The following is a 19,785-nucleotide window of genomic DNA, read 5'->3' on the forward strand; positions in this document are numbered from 1 at the left end:
AAAATTATGTTAGATTTATTCTACTGTCTTTCCTATTCCTATCCCTCCTCTTTCTTTTGATCCCCTTTGCTAATCTACTGAATTCTTGCCCTTCCCCACTTTATTGTGGTTTAGCTTCCACATTATCAGAAAAAACATTTGACCTTGGGTTTTTTTGTTTATCAATAAAACCCATACAAAAATCTCTTGGGGACTGATGATTTTTCAGTATATAAAGGGGTCCTGAGACCCAAAAGTTTGGCTAGTTATAGAAAATCTTTTAGCTATAGGCAGGATTCACAAAACGATAAATATCGAGCCTTTTTCAAATGCTGACTATGCTGATGTATTTGAAAAATCCTGATACTTTCATTTAAATTAAGTCATGGAAAATGCTTATTATATGGCAAGGCATTCTAGGATACAATGACATGAGTTCTTCTCTCCTCATTAACTACAATATAATGTAGTATATGACAAGTGCAGAGGGAAACAAGATACATCCAATAGATCTGAGCTATGGATGGACAATGATTTTAATCCCATGAATCAAAGAATGAAAGAGATGGGGATGAGATATTCTGTAAGAGATTAACTAACAGATAGACAGTAACAGAGTGGAATGTTTTCAAATGATGTAAGCTATTCCCAGTGCTATCCTATGAACAACAGTCAAGTGATGGATTGAGAAAGGAGCAAACAGCTATGCCAATTATCTAGATACAGTCCAAGAAAATAGTTTGAGAAAAATGACAGGAAACAAACAGGAAGAATGAGCCTGACTGGCATTTTGGACTCATTATTAAATATTTTTTGTTGTAGATGGACACAATACCTTTATTTTATTTACTTTTCTTTCTTTAGTTGTAGCTGGACAAAACATCTTTATTTATTTATTTTTATGTGGTGCTGAGGATCGAACCCAGTGCCTCACATGTGCGAGGCAGGTGTTGCTGTACCACTGAACTACAGCCCCAGCCACCTATTTATTTATTTATTTTTACATGACTGAGCTACAACCCCAGCCCCACATTTGGGACTTATTAATGAGAGCAGAACTCAAGCCAGAGTTCTGAAGGCATAACAACCAGATTTGCATTCCATTCAAAATGCCAAAAGCAGCCATAAATGGAAGGGCTAACTGGGAGGAAAAGCAGCAGTGAATGGAAGAGCTAATTCAAGGGAGGAAAAGCAATGGTAATTAGTCCCTTAGTAGGTGAATCCTGAACTCATGTCTCTGGCCTATTTTAGGGGTATGAATTAGTTCAAACTCTAGGGTGCAAAGATTTTCATCCAAAGGACATAAAAATGCTTGGCCTACCTATTTAAATAAAATATAAATGAATTGATGATAGGTCTAAAGAGCTTTCAGAATCCTAGACATATTGAAACATACCTGAGAGGTTGAGGTCAGCAAGGATGACATTGGTTAGGAACCCATGCATGTCAAAATGGATCCTGCCATTTTTCACACTGTCCGTGATAATGGACTTCACTGAGCCTAAGGCAAGCATGCAGGCCTCATGGATCTTCCACCTGTGAGAGGAATAGCAGAGCCTGGTAAAACAAACTGCTAAAACCCACAAATATTTGAGAAAGAAGATTCAGAAAAGGGCATTCCAGCAAAATCTGATCCAAAAGGGCAATTTATCTGCCCTTCCAATCTAAATGCTGTTATTAAATTATACTGAAAAGAAAATGAAATTTAATGACAGACTCCCCCCCCCCCCCCCAGTTAGAAACAATATAAAAACCCTTCCTTTCAAGGATATTTAAATAGGGATAAAAAACCAATTATTTTATGGTTGGGAAGAACTGCTTTAGAATAGATGACTCAAAGCAAGGATTTGTTTGTCTCAGATCTGAGGCCCCAAACAGGTCCTTAAATTACGTGTTTGCCGCTCGCTCTTACCAGTGCTCAGTGCCACTGCTTTTGGTTTGCTCAGCTTCTTGTAAATGCCTAGTGGCTGCTGCAGCCAGAGCTGCTGCACTCTCATTCTGGAAATCTGTGGCCACAGCCTAGGGAAAGAAGAGAAGGGCTAATAAATCTGTGTGTGCAGTCCAAGCATTTTAACTGCAAACTGCTTTAATCAAGACTGCTAGAAATGAATGGTTCAAATTCTTTCACATGTACACACTAAACTCAGATTAGGTGTATTAAAAATGTGACTACAAGCTGGGCAAAGTGACGCATGCCTATAATTTCAGCAACTTGGAAGACTGAGGCAGGAGGTTTGGAAGTTTGAGGTCAGGCTGGGCAATTTAGTGAGACCTTGTTTCAAAAAAAAAAAAAAGTGTGTGGGGGGGCCTGGGCTGGGGCATTATTGTAGATCAGTGGTAAACTGTCCCTGAGTTCAATCCTCCCCACCAAAAAAAGTGACTCCATTAGTTTTAAGGGTCTCTAATGGAAATAAAAGAATATTTTTGTTTGTTTGTTTGATACTGGAGATTGAACCCAGGAGCATAGTAACCACTGAGTTATATATCCCTGGTCCTTTTCTTAAATCTTGAGACAGAGTCTTGCTAAGTTGTTTAGGGAATCGCTAAATTGCTGAGGCTGCCTCAAACTTGTGGCCCTCCTAGCTAAGCTTCCAGATTGCTGGGATTACAGTGACTTGGCTAGGAATTCCTGGCTAAGAATACTTATTTTTCTACAGTGCATTTTAAGCCTAACTAGTTGCTTCCTTAGGCTATGTTCAGCAGAGCTAAAGTAAGAATGACAGATTCAGCTTTGGATGACAAAGGAGGAGATATTTATTCTCTAGGAACCTAATGACGGAAAGGTTACTCTATTAATTGAAAAAGAGTATAATCTTTCGTAGGTGCCTTAAGAAATATTAAGTGTAGTGGCACATGCTTGTAATCTCAGCAACTTGGGACGCTGAGGCAGAAGGATTGCAAGTTTGAGGCCAGCCTGGGCATCTTAGTAAGACCTTGTTTGAAAAAAGAAAAGAAGTAATTATAAAAAGAGATTTCACCAAGAAACTTCCTACCTAATAGGAAGCAAGTGGCAGTTTCTTCATAGTGTTCCAGTCTAGAGAGAACTCCATGCTTTTAGTCAGTAGAGCAGAAGAAAACATAAACAGATGTTTGGATGTCCATCTCAGCATTTTTTGTTTGTTTGTCAACCTCTGGATTACACTATAGTCTTGACAAAGGCAGCTTAAAGTAAAATAATGTTCCTTATTTGACTACTCTTACTCAATTAGCATGTTATCCTCTACACAATTTTTTTTTCTTTTGTACTAGGGATTGAACCCAGGGACACTTCATCACTGAGCTACATCTCAGCCCTTTTATTTTATTTTGGGACAAGGTCCTGCTAAGTGCCTAGGTTGGCCTTGAACTTGCCACCTTCCTGCTTCTGCCTCTTCCAGAGTTGCTGGGATTACTCGCATATGTCACTGCACCCAGCATCCTCTGCACAATTCTTATATCTAATATCTACTGGTGAATCAGAACTAGTAGAAACAATTTTGGAATTTCTGAGTCTCAAGCTTCATTTGAAAAGCTCTCTTGTATTCACAAAAATGTCTGAGATAAAGCTGCTCAACAGTACTGCTCACCTTGGGTTAGATGTCTAGGAAGAGGAGGAAACCCTCAAGTGACGGAGGAGGATTATTTGGTTGAAGTATCAAGGTGACTCTCTTACCAGCAATAGGTCTTGAGCTGCAATTCTAACAGTATAGGAGAAAGTATCATCATCTTCATCTTCTACAAACTGCTGGGGGTTGGCTGTCCACACTTTAATCTGAAAAGATGATAAAATTATGTTTTCGTTGGGCTACCAATCTGGTTCACATGTTCCTTCTTTTCATCAACAAAGATATGAAGACTTTAGCCTATTACTTAACAAAATTATAAGCCTCAAAAAGTCTTTTTTTTTTTAAAGAGAAACAAATTCTTACATTCAAGGTTTGTAGCAATCTACTCTCTCTACCAGATCTCATTTTAGAATTTGGGAGATTACTTGCTGTTATTGCCACTTAGCTATTATTCTTTGATAAGTCAGTTTCTTGAATATAATAGGTCTGATGGGATATTGAATATAAAAATCACGTCAATTTTTGTGCTGTTTTCTATGAGAGGTATTATCTTATTCTTCAATGCTTCCCCCCCCCCCACTCCCAGTTTTAAAGACCAACAGGTGAATAATCTGATTACTACTTTCTATTATTTATATTGAAGGAACAGTTTCTCCTAGATACCAGGATCTTTGGTTTAGTGGTTTTTACAGAGATTTTCCTAATGCAAAAAGTGTTCAGAAAGCCCAATTACCTAATATAGGAATTGATTAAAAACTCCTCAATACCCAAGGATTTGGCAATAAAATGATGTCAAAACTTTCCCAGAACTTCACATGAAGTTATTCTCTTAGTGTCTATCTTTAGAAAGAAAGCATTTCCTTGATCAAGGCCTGCATTCACCAAAAAGCTGCACTTTCCAAATGCCTGCTGGTAACTTTCTTCCAAGTATTATTTACCTGCTCCTCAGTGATTTGCATGTACAGAATAATATAGTAAATCAACTCAGGCAAAGCTTTCTTAACAGTGCTTTTGAATTTGCTATTTTCTAGGAGGGCATGGACAAATTCAAAAATACTAAAGACGAGATTTTCAAAGCCCAGGACTTCACCTATAGGAAATACACAAGAGAAGAAGTTAGTGATAAGAAAGCAAAAGAAAAGCACATATACTGGAAATCAACTACATTATCTTTGTAAATTAAGAAATATTGCAAGCAGTTGCCAGTTCCTAAGGGAATTGGTAGAAGAGGCTGAAGAGTCAAAGAACTTTGAGGATATCAAATATCCTTTGGTTTTTCAAGTAAAAAATACTGGTGAATCAAATATTAAAACAGAAATGAAAACATCATCATCTGGACTTCAAAATTAAACTAAACAAAACACCAGAAGTAGCTGGATTAAATGACTTTTAAGGTATCTCTTCCAAACTCAGAAATTCTATGACTTTATATGATTTTTGCAAATGCCTATGAAGAACAGATTAAAGATCGTCAATTTTCAATTCTTCACATCTAAAAACTGAAAGGAAACTCTATTAGAAAACTCACTTAGAAGAGTGAAGCTTCTAAGTTACTGCTTTTTTCTTTCTCTGACTTTTTTCTTTTTCCAGATCCCTTTTCTCAATAATTGATTTCTGTCAAGATCAAATAAACTACATACCATCAGAATCCACGGGATCTTCTACTTCCTCTGTGTAATTCACTTCAGTCCTCACATAAGTATGATGAAGAGTAAAGAAATAGAATTTGGAGTCTGCTTTACATATATTCTACAAAAGAATGCCGTATATTCCAACACTAGGAGTGGATACTTAAAAGTGGAGCCCCATGAATATGAGACCCAAGGCTAGATTCCCAACTATAGGTGGTAGTGGGTTCCTTAAACTTTCAGGAAAGGATATAAAGCTGCACTCTCAGTTAGGGTGTTCCAAACAATAGGCAGAATCTGCTGCATGGAGGACACCATGTGTTTTGGGAAGTTTTTCACCAGGGCTGTCACTGCCTGAAGTTAAGAGAAGACACCCAAGAGTGACATAGGAGAAATCAATGATTTCAGACTATCAAGCTCCAAATCTCATAGGCAGTAAATGTTTACCTTTAGGACCTCCATCTTAAACCCACTGTCTGATGTGGGGCCATCTGGTATCTGGAGGGCCTGAACAAAGGCCTCTGTGAACTGCTGCACCACTGGAAAGATCAGGACTTTGGCTGCACCCTGATAACAAAAATCAAAATCAATGCTGACAAACCTCTAATGGATGGCATCAATAACCACATCAAAAAGGGAGACTTAAGGTATCTAAAGCTCTAGTTAGGCTGAGGAAGGAGGATTGTAAGTTTGAGGCCAGGCTAGGCAACTCAGTGAGACCCTGTCTCAAAATAAAAAATAAAAGGGCTTTGTGTGTAGTTCAATGGTACAGCACCCCTGGATTTGATCCCCAGTACCACTAATTAGAAAGGTATAGGTATCAAGTCATTGGAGGTTGTTTTTCAGTATTTCATGTTTTCTTAACTACTACTTGTAGTTCTTCCTCACATCCCTACTAAAAGCTATTATATAAGGCCACCTTTTCATAACAGTTTCTTTTTTAAAAAAATTTTTTGTTCTTTTTAGTTATATATGACAGTACAATGTATTTTGATTTTTTTTTTTTAAGAGAGAGAGAGAATTTTAATATTTATTTTTTAGTTTTTGGTGGACACAACATCTTTGTTTGTATGTGGTGCTGAGGATCCAACCCGGGCCGCATGCATGCCAGGTGAGCACACTACCCCTTGAGCCACATCCCCAGCCCAGTACAATGTATTTTGAACTAGTGCTTTTTAAAAAGATATTTTTAGTTGTAGATGGACACAATATCTTTATTTATTTTTAAATGTGGTGCTGAGGACTGATCCCAGTGCCTCATACATGCTTGGCAAGTATTCTACCACTGAGCTACAACCCTAGCCCCGTAACTGCTTCTTGAATTCTCTTGATCAGTATTTATCAGCTAGCTTTGTTTCATAAGAGGATCATAAAATGTAGAAAAGTTCTAGGATATCTCTAATATGAAAAAGATATAGGGTAAAGTATTTAAAGAAATAAGACTGAAACAAAAGGAAACTAATCTATAAATTTAAAAATTTAGTTCAAATGTTAAATCTATCTAGCATATTGGTTAGTGTGCTTTCTAATTCTGGTATCATGAAATGAGACACTGCTTTGGAAGGCATTAACTAATTATGTTCTATCATCCTATACACAGAACACATATTAAATCGCTCAATTTAAGTTTTTATAGGTATCCTACATATAGGATGATGGGACGTAATGGATTAATAAAAACTTAAACATAAGCATGAAATATGTTATTTACCAAAGGCTCACTTACCTTTTCTAGCTCCTCCATGTTACAGATCATATGGGCACAAGTGGTAAAAATCTCCACAGCTCGGGAACGGGTTCGAATACCATATACCTGGGAAAGCAGTTATGGCACAGACATGAGATTGGAATGTAATGAGGTGTGAACCTATGACTAGAAGTAAAACTATCAATCCTTACATCAGATTGGATCCCCTGGACAGATAGGAAATATTATTGTTCATATCTGAGGCAGACATTTACAATTAAGAATCATAATGTTAGAACTTATTGTAATTAACATTTTATGTAAGCCTCTGTTGTCTGATCTGGTTAAAAATATCAAGCTGTATAATGTTTAAAATCCTAACATGGCCAATATATTTCTTTTTTTTAATATATATTTATTTTTTAGTTTTAGGTGGACACAATGTGGTGCTGAGGATTGAACCCAGCGCCTCATGCATGCCAGGCGAGCACTCGACCACTAAGCCACAACCCAAGCCCCACCAATGTATTTCTTTCTTTTTTAAAAATTTAACTAATTAATTTTAAAATTTATTTATTTCTTACATACATGACAATAGTGGACTGCATTACACTCATAATTATCCATTCACAGCACAATTTTTTGTAACTCTGTATATAAAGTATGTTCACATCAAATTATGCCATTATACATGAGCTCTCTTTTTTTGCATTACAATTCTTAATACATTTTTATAACACAATTTATCAAGCCCCAACAATGTATTTCTTTTTCCTTTTTTTAAAAAATATATATTTTTTAGTTGTTGATAGACCTTTGTTTTATTTATATATTTAATGTGGTGCTGAGAATCGAAGCCAGTGCCTCACACATGCCAGGCAAGTGCTCTACCGCTGAGCCCCATCACCAGCCCCCCCCCCTTTTTTTTTTTTGGTTTTTAGTGGTGCTTGGGGATTGAGCCCAGAGCCTGGCACATGCTCTATCAACTGAGCTACATCCTTAGTCCTTGGTGTGTTAATATGCACATTGTGGTTGAGGGCAGGAGGACAGGAGGACAGGGTTAAAACATTATACACTAGGCATTCATATCTTCCTGTGAATGAGTTACCATTCATATACACATTGATCAAATACACACACACACACACCCTGAGTATATTAAGGACCAATTTACGCAATGAAGTGATAAGACTACTTCTAAGTCCTTAGCTAAGGTAGGCAAGCTTAGGTAGAATACCTCAATGGGAGGTATCAATAAAGATACTAAATACTTAGAAATGAGCTATATGAAGATATATTTCAGTGATTTCATTGTTTTATCAAAAGACTACCCTTGTAGTTGTGAGTGAAAAGTCTATGGTTAATCTAGATTCTGATCCAGATCATTGTCAGTTCCAGTCTTCAGGTATATCAGTGAAATACACCATAAACTCCCATCTGAGAGGCAGAGCTGACCAGAGCCTGAACAGCCCTTTTTTCTGAAATCATGAAGCTGAGATTTCATACCTCAGCCATGGTGAAGATCTTATACATCTCTGGAAGAATGACAGGAGCAACCAGTGGCATTTGTGTGTCTGTCACCTCTCGAGTGAACTCTATAAAGAAAAAAGTACTGTAAAAAAAAAAAATTAACTGCTCATAAAGATATTAAGTGTGGAAATTTCCAAACTGTTTCCAGATAGCGGTTCCTAGTCAGCACACAAATAAGGACATTGGCCTGGTGGCCTTAACTAGGGAAGAAAAGCAGCGAGAATTATTGATTATTTGTTAGAAGAAGAAGAAAGAACAATATGGCCTTAAGGAAAATGAGATTAAGAAGGAAACCTTAATATAAATACTAAAAGGAAATCTGAAAGAGAACTGCATAAAAGTCTTTATGAAGTTAACCAGAAAATTCTGTATTAGTTTGTGTCCACCTGTCAACATTCAGGTGCACTTTGAGGTCTCTTTGTTCCTCTTTTTAGTTTTTTCCCTTGGCAAGTTGTTCTGATGCACATAATAAAGTATGTTCAGATTTACTAGGCTTCAACTCCATTCTTTTAAAACATAGTAGAATAAGACTTGAAGAAGGTAAGGGAAGTATGAGTCAGCTTTTTCTTTACTTTGAAAAACAAAAACCAAAAAAAATATAACATACACAATGCACTAAGACAGCATAAAGGACCCTGGATTTCATGTTACTAAGTGGTATAATAAAATATAAGCCCTTGAGTTCCAATAAATGTTCACTTTATCTGATGATTTTCCAAATTATTAGTATTAAAATGAAGCTAATATTTGGAAAACTTTCGAGAAGCCAGTTCAGGTAATTTAGTGAGTCCCTGCCCCAAAATAAAAAAGAAAAAGGGGCGAGGGATATAGCTCAGTGATAGAGCACCCCTGGGTTCAATCCCCAGTACAACATATACACACTAATAAGCTTTATGAAAAATGTAGTACAACTTAATCCTACTAATAAAGTGACTTACTACATTTTTTCTCTCCCAGTAGTCTCAATTTATTTATACTTTATAGGTTTAAGTTAAAAATAATTTTTTTATGAGGTCATTCAGCAAGTCAGGAAAACTCTGGGACACCAACAACACCTCGATTTCCAAACTTACTTGAGACTAAAGAAAACGTTTTAGTTTGTTGATCAAACATTTCAATTCTTTGCCAATATGTTTGCATTTCCTTCAAACCATAAAACTTAGTTCTCTTCCTACTTTTTTGGTGGTACTATGATTGAACCCATGGGTGCTATACACTTGAGATACATCATATATATATATATATAGTTGTAGATAGACACAATACCTTTATATATCTATTTTCCATGTGTTGCTAAGGATCAAACCCAGTGCCTCAAATGTGGTAGGCAAGTGCTCTACCACTGAGCTACAGCCCTAGACCTCCAGTCCTTTGTATTTTGAGACAAGTTTTCACTAAATTGCACAGATGGGACTAGAATGTAAGATTCTTCTAACTTGGCTTCCTGAGTAGCTGAGATTATAAGTGTGTACCACTGTACCTGAAGTTAATTCTCTTTCATAAATGGATAAATTATTGAGAAGCCTCATTAAAGGGAGTCAGGTACACACTGGAGAAGCTGGGCACAGTGGCATGTGTTTGTAGTTCCACCTACTTGGAAGGCTAAAGGAGGAGGATTGCTTAAGAACAGGGAAACACAGCAAGACTCCACCTCAAAAAAAACCAAACCAAACCTAAACCAAACAGTACCAATAACAAGAAACAAACACCCTGAGAGAATCAGTCCCATTCTCTATCCATATACTAATGTCCTTCTATCTTTATGCATGCCTGAGTTTCTGCTGTTGGAACTTATACAGTCTACCCTCTTTTGCAAATATTTGGAGCACTGATTTGGGAATGAAGATTGGCTGCAATCCATTCCATGTCTGATGACTCCATTTCAAAAGTATAAAAATTTCCCTACCAGTTCTTTCCCTTGGCCGACAGAAAAGTGATCTCATTGAACAGCAATTTCCTTAGTAAAGTACAAGAAGGGCTCTTCAGCATTCCAATCAGGATAAATGTAAAACCATCCTTTTTCTTTGGGTCTGTCAGAAGCTGAAATTTATGATGGAAAATTAGAAAGGAACAGTCTTCCTTTCCATGGTAGAAAATACATGTTAACTGATAACCTGATGTTGTAAATAAAGAATCCTGAAAGTCTGCCACTGTGGCTCAGTGGCAGAGTGCTTGTCTAGCATGTGTGAGGCACTGGGTTAGATTCTCAGCACCACATATAAATAAAATAAAGGTTCATTGATTTAAAAAAAAAAAAAGTCTAATTCCATGAGGAGGAGTGTGAGAAGTCACCTGAATAATGAATTATAAAGGACCAGCATGGGAAATAAGGGAAGTAAGAATCTGAGCAAGGAACCTTTTGATCTTTTTGGTAAGTCTGTTTTGTATCTGAGCTAAAATCTAAAGCTTTGTTGCAAGCAATCAATAAGAATATAATGGGGAGTTCAAAAAGGCAGCCTGGAAGCCAGTGGTGGGGGTGGCACAGGCCTATAATTATAGCTATTAGGGACATTGAGGCAGGAGGATCATCAGTTTAATGCCAGCCTGGGCAACATGGCAATTTTTTTCCCTTCCCCTTTCTCAACAAAGAAAGAAGGGGAGGGGGAAGGCAGCTGGAGCATGAGAAGAGGGAGTTTTGAAATAGATTTGCCTTTGATATGGAATTGATATTATCTATTATCTACCATTAATATCACATGAAATAGTAAAATTCAGCTTAGATGCCATTTGCTAAACTGAGATTCAAAGGGTGAATCTGGCAATTATAACCAGGTAAGAATACACTTCAGGTAAGTTGGCAAGTCACAGAGAAACAGATAAGATATAGATGGGATTTCCACGAACTTGTAGAACAGGGGAAGGACGATTTCTAACAGATGAGTACAAGATGGTGATAAGAATTTCTTTAAAGATTTCCAAGTGACTTCATTTAGTAAACTGGAAGCAGTGTAGAAATTGCAAAGGATTGAGAAACTTGGGCCACACCTTAGGATATATGAAAGTAGGTTCTGGGAGGAACTGACAGATTAATCAGAAGAGATATCCACCAAATCTCCCTGGAGTAAAAGCTGAAGATCAACCTCTTAGAATGAAAAAAGGGAAGAGACTAAAGATTACATATTCTCTGAAATGGCTAAATGACAGGATTATATACACATTAAAAAAAATTTCTTAAATTTCTATAAGAAAATCCGATTTGACATATCTTTTTTTTTTCTTCTCTTTTTTTGGTAGTGCTGGGGATCAATCTGAGGCCTCACATATGCTAGGCAAAAAGTTCTATCACTAAACCACATCCCTGACCCTATTTGACTATTCTTAACTTTGTCTTGGCTGCACTAAGCAATAAAACATAAGCCCTTGAGTTCACTTTTACCTGATGGTTTTCCACATTATCACTATAAAAATGAAGCTAATCAATTGAGAATATACAACTGGCTAAATGGAAAATAATATATATTAATAATGATAAATCATAATGACTAAAACTTGCTGAGTGTTTACCACATGTTGGTTATTGTGCTAAACAATTTACAAAGATTAGTTCATTTAAACTACTAAACGCTCCTTCAGATAGACACTATTAGCCTCTTAATTTTATATACAAGGAGATTCAGGTTCAAAGAAGCTACATGCCATGTGAAGAGTAAAAGTCAAGGTGAAGCCAGAATATGACTGCTTAATCACCATGCTATTCCTGTATCCTTTCTGGCGGGTTTCAAACTCAGGTCCTTGTGCATAGTAGGCAAGTGTTCTACTACTGAGCTATACCTCCAGCTTCCTGTATCCTTAAGTGGTAAGGTTTGGTAGTAGAAGTAGTACTATGCCAACTTAATTCTCTAGAAAGAACCAATGGAGCTGGAGGGTAGATGTAGAAATAAAAACTAGGAAAGGAATAGCACTCATAAAAAACTAGAAGAAAGAAGTAGCATTTGTAGCAAATTCTACTGATCTTGGCTACTCTATCACATAGCTTCTTATAAGTGTTCCTGTCACTTGGAATCCAAGTACCAATACCAGGAAAAGGCTTCTGGTACCTGTCAGCACACGCATGGCTCCATGGACGGCATTTAAGTCTCCGCTCACCAACATCTCCATGAGCAGGTTGAAGAGTTGGGGCCAGGCTTCCGGCCAGTCCCAGTGAGCAATGGCTGACACTGCATAGGCCACACTGGAGCGCACTTTGCTTATGGATTCTCTCAACCCATTGGGCAATAGCTCCCGGATAACAATTTTTGCCTGTAGAGGAGGAAAGTCCACTTGCCATTAGATCAGGTTATAGGTGATCAGCAGAGCCCAGTCCAGTTTGGAACTATGTTAGAAAAAAATATAAAAACTGCATAGCTGTAGAAAACTCCAACACATAAACTTGACAAATAATTCATTCAGAGAGTTTACCTGTGATTTCTACACTTATGGTGTCCATTATAGTAGCCATTAGCTACATGTGGCCATTTCAATTAAAATTAAATAAAATTAAAAATTCAGTTTTTCACTTCAAGTAGGAAGTATTTAATTTTGTTTAATTTATTTATTTATGATCCTGGGGATTGAACCCAGGGGTGCTCTATCACTGAGCTACATCCCATCCATTTTTTTTGCTTTCGACACAGGGTCTCACTAAGTTGCCCAGCCTGGAATCATACTTGTGATCTTCCTGCCTCAGCCTCTCAAGTTGCTGGGATTACAGGCCTGTGCCACCACACCTGTCAGCCATATTTGAAGTGCTCAGTAGCTAAGTAGCTCTTATGTTGGACATCACAGATAGAAAAACATTTCCATAACTGCAGAAGATTCCAGCAGCCTTTGTGTCTCTACAGTTTGTATCTCAATACTTTTGGGGGCAAAGAATATTTGCAGAGCACTACACAAAGCAGAAACATTATTTTATTTTCAAGCTCTTTGAAATTGGCATTATAATTCTAATTTTAGAGATTTAGTAAATTGAGGCTTAGTAGTCAAGTATGTTTCCAATTATCTCACAGATTGTAAATGGCAAAACTGGCATTTGAACATAGGCCAGCCTGATACCTGAGTTCTCTTATCTACAGCATTGTGCCCCCCCCCCCAATGCCAGCCACCAATCTCCTTTTCTACTTAAGTCTTTTGATCACTCCATGTTGTCAACGAATGTTGACAATCTCTTATGATGGCTACTCAAATATCTGTCTACAGACTACTCAAGTAACTGTTCTTACCCTTTCTGTAGTTTCAGGAGGCCTAAACTTTTCTGATTGGGCACACCAGTGAGTTTCCACGTATTGTTTCAAGATGACTGATGCTAGCTGTGAAGAGAATAAGCCAAGAAGTGCATTAAGAAAAAGACTTTTCATACATATCATATACATGGCTTTATACATTTGAATCATATCTAAATCTAAATCATAGATTATTTAAATTGGCCTTATTCTTTCTCTTTCCCATAAGAAAGTTTCATTACCAAGTAAAGGATGTTACTTGTAAATCATTTCAGTCTGGACTCACCTGACGGATTGCCAGTGCTCCCTGGGGATCTACAGTCAGCTCTGCCAAGTGAACACCAAATTCTGAAAGAGAAAACTTTAGTTTCAGTCTAAGAACATCCAAGAAAGCCACAGCAATTTACCAAGCTCTAAAAGTGATACCAATAAGAAAGATTTCAGAAAGAAACTTGATCCATTGCTTCTGAAAGTGCTGATAATTGCTAAGACTGATTGCTTCAAATAAGAGAAACAAGTTGGCCTGTAGGTCATGGTTTGTTACAATTTAAAGTTCTAGTACCTTTTCATTTATTTCAATTATTGCCCAGTAAAATCTAGCTATTCCCCCTGCCCTGCCCCAGGACACAAGGGACTGAACCCAGGAACACTTTACTACTGAGCTACATCTCCATTCCTTTTAAATTTGATACAGGGTCTCACTATGATGTTGAGGCTGGTCTCAAACTTGTTCTCCTCCTGCTTCAGTCTCCTGAGTCGTTGGGGTTACAGGCATGTACCACTATAACTGACTCTTCTAGTTATCTTCCTTTTCAAAACCATAACATTTTTCTCTTGTTAAGGAACGTAGTAGCTAATTGAAAACTGTAATTTTCTAACCCCACCAACTTAAAAGGTGAGCTTTCAGGAGTTGTCCAGATATATTCTTTTTATAATTTAAAAAAGTTTTTTAGCTGTAGTCAGATGCAATACCTTTATTTATTTATTTTTATGTAGTGCTGAGGACTTAACCCAGGGCCTTGCACGTGCTAGGTGAGTACTCTACTGCTGAGCCACAACATCAGCCCATGTCCAGATGTATTCTACCAATACATTATCAAGTCCAAGAAAACCTGGCATCAAGAGCTTAGTCCTAAAAATACAAGTGCTGCAAATGAAGTTTTTAGTAAGTATGTAAACAATAATCTTGAACTGCATATTGAGAGGCTCTAAACAACTTTTACTCCTAACCAAAATATAGATCTAATTTACACTGCAAAAGGAGTGAACTATCAAATATTTATTTATGAAAAGAGGAAGAAGAATGTAATATAAAGAGCACATCATAATTTCCACATCTCACAATCTAGGACTGCACTATCCAATATAGTATCCATCAGTCATAAAGGTTAAGTACTTGAAATGGTGGCTGGTGAGAACTGAGATGGCTGTAAATGTAAAAATACACACAAGATTCCAAACTCAGCATAAAAATAAAAGCAAAATACCTTAATAATTTTTATATTGATTATAATACTGAAATAATACTTTGTATACACCAGGTTAAATGAACATAATATTAAGAATTAAGTTTAGGAGATTCGGGCTGACTGATCTGCGTGGCCCGCCCCGTGGCTACAGACGGCGGGGCACCACCGAGAAGCAACCAGCAAGCAGGGAGAAACGTTGCTGCGGATTCTGTGGAATCCTGCTGGCTGAGCCCCCACTGAGCCCCGGGCTGAGTTCGGGATTTCAGACGGGGAAGGAAGCGGTACAGTTCTATCCCCCACAAGGGAAACTCCACCAAGGAAACCAGCGGCCACCATCTTGGAGAGCTGAAGTAACCACCGCCACTCTCCGACAGATTGCAACAATAAAACAGGTGTGTGTTACTCAGCTCATCTCCCATACAGCGGGGAATTCGCATAAAATCTCTCCTAGGCTTTCCGGGGGAGGGATTAAAAGAGCAAGCCTGCATAAAGGAGAAACCAGGACTAGCAGGAGAAACCAGGGGACTAGAGGCCAGGCCCTCGCAACTGGGCGGCTGGAGACCGTATGCCCGCCGGCGGTAGCCCGCCCGCTGCCTGCGTGACTGGGCGGCTGGAGTCCGCGCCCCCCCCCCCTGCCGGCGACCAATCGCCCGCCGGCTGCCGACCGCCCACCTGCCGGCGACCGACTACGCGACTGGGCGGCTAGAGATCACCCCCCGCCGGCGACAGCCCACCCGCTGCCCCTGCGACAGGAGACCACCCGCCGGCCGGCAACAGCCCACCCACTCCCCGCGTGACTGGGCGGCTGGAGAGAGCCCGCCCGCCAGCGACCGGGAGCTGAAACCAACCAGACACTCCAGTGCCACCCCCCCATTCGGACACCCCAGCAAGGAGCCTGGGGCCAGCCATAGCAGAGAGGTGACGTCACTGGAGCTCGGCCGTCGGAAGTCCTTCCCAGTGGAATCCACTTTAGCAGGCATAGTCTACCAACACAAAGGAGAGACAACAGAGATATACAAAACCAAAACAAATCTATAGAAGAGAGCAGAAACACAGCAATCAAATAGAGCTGGAAAGTAACGTGAACATCATGAAAAAACAAGGGAAAAAAGGAGTACAAACAATGCAGGACAACTTAATTCTACAGGAGGACCTAGAAGCATCAGAAACAGGGATAGGGAAAGAACTCAAGGCATACCTAACTCAGATGGAAAGGAATATTAGAGAAGACATGAGGCAGCAAATCCAAGCAATAAAAGTATATTTTGAAAATGAATTAAACAAACAAATTCAAATGGCAAAGAACGAGCTTTACCAGGAGATAGAGATCTTAAAAAAAAATCAAACAGTAATCCTAGAAATGCAGGAAACTATAAACCAAATTAAAAACTCAAACGAGAATATTACAAATAGACTAGATCAAGTAGAAGTCAGAACATCAGATAATGAAGACAAAGTTTATCAACTTGAAAAGAATATAGTCAACACAGAAAAGATGCTTAAATCCCACGAGCAATCTATTCAAGAGATATGGGATGTCATAAAAAAACCAAATTTGAGAGTCATCGGGATAGAAGAAGGCGTAGAGATTCAAACCAAAGGAATGGACAACATATTAAATGAAATAATTCTAGAAAACTTCCCAGAGATGAAAGATGGAATGGATTGCCAAATCCTGGAAGCCTACAGGACCCCAAACATTCAAAACCATAATAGACCAACTACAAGACATATAATTATGAAGATAGCCAACATACAGAACAAGGAGAGAATACTAAAAGCTACGAGAGAAAGGAGGCAGATTACATTTAGGGGTAAACCAATTAGGTTAACGACTGATTTTTCATCACAGACTTTGAGAGCAAGAAGATCCTGGAACAATGTATTTCAAACGCTGAAAAATAATGGATTCCAACCAAGAATACTGTATCCAGCAAAATTAAGCTTCAGATTTGACAATGAAATTAAAATCTTTCACGATAAACTAAAGCTAAAAGAATTCACAGCCAAAAAACCAGCACTGGAAAGCATTTTGAGCAAAATGCTACAAGAAGAGGAATTGAAAAAAATAGTGCCCAAAACTAACAGCGGGAGGTATCTCAGTAAAGGAGGAGGAAAATAACCAAAAAGTAAAAACTAGCCAAACTAAAATAAATAAATAAATAAACATGACTGGAAGTACAAATCATATTTCAATTGTAACCTTAAATGTTAATGGCCTAAATTCACCAATCAAGAGACATAGGCTAGTAACCTGGATCAAAAAAACAAATCCAACAATATGCTGCCTTCAGGAGACTCATATGATAGGAAAAGACATACACAGGCTGAAGGTAAAAGGTTGGGAAAAATCATACCACTCACATGGCCCTCGGAAGCAAGCAGGAGTGGCCATACTCATATCGAATAAAATCAACTTCAAACCTAAGTTAATCAAAAGGGATAAAGGAGGACACTATATACTGTTAAAAGGAACCATCCACCAACAAGACATACCAATTATCAATTTGTATGCACCAAACAATGGAGCTGCAACGTTCATAAAACAAACTCTCCTCAAGTTCAAGCGTCAAATAGACTACAACACAATAATTATGGGTGACTTCAACACACCGCTCTCGCCATTAGACAGATCCTCTAGACAAAAACTGAATAAAGAAACTATAGAACTCAACAGCACAATCAATAACCTAGACTTAACCGACATATATAGAATATATCAACCATCATCAAGTGGATACACGTTCTTCTCAGCAGCACACGGATCCTATTCAAAGATAGACCATATATTATGCCATAGGGCAACTCTTAGTAAATATAAAGGTGTGGAGATAATACTATGCACCATATCTGATCATAATGGAATGAAACTGGAAATCAATGATAAAAGGAAGGAAGGAAAAATCCTACATCACATGGAAAATGAACCATATGCTACTGAATGATCAATGGGTTACAGAAGACATAAAGGAGGAGATAAAAAAAATTCTTAGAGACAAATGATAATACAGACACAGCATACCGGAATCTATGGGACACAATGAAAGCAGTTTTAAGAGGAAAATTCATTTCTTGGAGTTCTTTCCTCAAAAAAAGAAAAAACCAACAAATAAATGAACTCACACTACACCTCAAAAACCTAGAAAAGGAAGAGCAAAACAACAGCAAATGTAGTAGAAGACAAGAAATAATTAAAATTAGAGCAGAAATCAACGAAATTGAAACAAACAAAAAAAAAAAAACATTGAAAAAATTGATAAAACTAAAAGTTGGTTCTTTGAAAAAATAAATAAGATCGACAGGCCCTTAGCCATGCTAACAAAGAGAAGAAGAGAGAGAACTCAAATTACTAACATACGGGATGAAAAAGGCAATATCACAACAGACACTACAGAAATACAGAAGATAATTAGAAAGTATTTGAAACCCTATATTCCAATAAAATAGAAGATAGTGAAGATATCGATAAATTTCTTAAGTCATACGATCTGCCCAGATTGAGTCAGGAAGACACAGACAATTTAAACAGACCAATAACAAAGGAAGAAATAGAAGAAGCCATCAAAAGACTACCAACCAAAAAAAGCCCTGGACCAGATGGGTATACAGCGGAGTTCTACAAAACCTTCAAAGAAGAATTAATACCAATACTTTTCAAGCTATTTCAAGAAATAGAAAAAGAAGGAGCTCTTCCAAATTCATTCTATGAGGCCAACATCACCCTGATCCCGAAACCAGACAAAGACACTTCAAAGAAAGAAAACTACAGACCAATATCTCTAATGAACTTGGATGCAAAAATTCTCAATAAAATCCTGGCGAATCGAATACAAAAGCATATCAAAAAAATTGTGCACCATGATCAAGTAGGATTCATCCCTGGGATGCAAGGCTGGTTCAATATACGGAAATCAATAAATACTATTCACCACATCAATAGACTTAAAGACAAGAACCATATGATCATCTCGATAGATGCAGAAAAAGCATTCGACAAAGTACAGCATCCCTTTATGTTCAAAACACTAGAAAAATTAGGGATAACAGGAACTTACCTCAACATTGTAAAAGCTATATATGCTAAACCTCAGGCTAGCATCGTCCTAAATGGAGAAAAACTGAAGGCATTCCCTCTAAAATCTGGAACAAGACAGGGATGCCCTCTATCACCACTTCTATTCAATTTAGTTCTTGAAATACTAGCCAGAGCAATTAGACAGACAAAAGAAATTAAAGGCATAAAAATAGGAAAAGAAGAACTTAAATTATCGCTATTTGCGGATGACATGATAATATATTTAACAGACCCAAAAGGGTCTACAAAGAAACTGCTAGAGTTAATAAATGAATTCAGCAAAGTGGCAGGATATAAAATCAACACGCATAAATCAAAGGCATTCCTGTATATCAGCAACAAAACTTCTGAAATGGAAATGAGGAAAACCACTCCATTCACAATATCCTCAAAGAAAATAAGATACTTGGGAATCAACCTAACAAAAGAGGTGAAAGATTTATATAATGAAAACTACAGAACCCTAAAGAGAGAGATAGAAGAAGATCTTAGAAGATGGAAAAATGTACCTGTTCATGGATAGGCAGAACTAATATCATCAAAATGGCGATATTACCCAAAGGTCTCTACAGGTTTAATGCGATGCCAATCAAAATCCCAACGGCATTTCTTGTAGAAATAGATAAAGCAATCATGAAATTCATATGGAAAAAAAAAAGACCCAGAATAGCAAA

At 37.8% G+C, this 19,785-nt stretch overlaps 1 protein-coding gene across 2 annotated transcripts in view; it reads right to left on the bottom strand.

The window, feature by feature from the left end:
- Positions 1 to 19,785, bottom strand: part of Ipo9 (importin 9) — a 58,775-nt gene that overhangs the window by 28,170 nt on the left and 10,820 nt on the right. For both annotated transcript variants that reach the window (XM_046464152.2, XM_046464161.2), the window contains exons 2-13: positions 13,854 to 13,915; positions 13,568 to 13,654; positions 12,407 to 12,608; positions 8,346 to 8,434; positions 6,879 to 6,965; positions 5,600 to 5,719; positions 5,406 to 5,506; positions 5,165 to 5,223; positions 4,463 to 4,614; positions 3,632 to 3,730; positions 1,892 to 1,998; positions 1,376 to 1,515 (exon numbers count right to left, since the gene is read on the bottom strand). In XM_046464152.2, the coding sequence (XP_046320108.1) occupies positions 1,376 to 1,515; positions 1,892 to 1,998; positions 3,632 to 3,730; positions 4,463 to 4,614; positions 5,165 to 5,223; positions 5,406 to 5,506; positions 5,600 to 5,719; positions 6,879 to 6,965; positions 8,346 to 8,434; positions 12,407 to 12,608; positions 13,568 to 13,654; positions 13,854 to 13,915 (1,305 nt within the window). The remainder of the gene's footprint in view (positions 1 to 1,375; positions 1,516 to 1,891; positions 1,999 to 3,631; positions 3,731 to 4,462; positions 4,615 to 5,164; positions 5,224 to 5,405; positions 5,507 to 5,599; positions 5,720 to 6,878; positions 6,966 to 8,345; positions 8,435 to 12,406; positions 12,609 to 13,567; positions 13,655 to 13,853; positions 13,916 to 19,785) is intronic.

This window comes from Marmota monax, unplaced genomic scaffold (assembly GCF_021218885.2).
Source record: "Marmota monax isolate L192 unplaced genomic scaffold, Marmota_monax_Labrador192_F-V1.1 WCK01_AAM20220418_F8-fsc00099, whole genome shotgun sequence".
In the NCBI taxonomy this organism is placed as follows: domain Eukaryota; kingdom Metazoa; phylum Chordata; class Mammalia; order Rodentia; family Sciuridae; genus Marmota; species Marmota monax.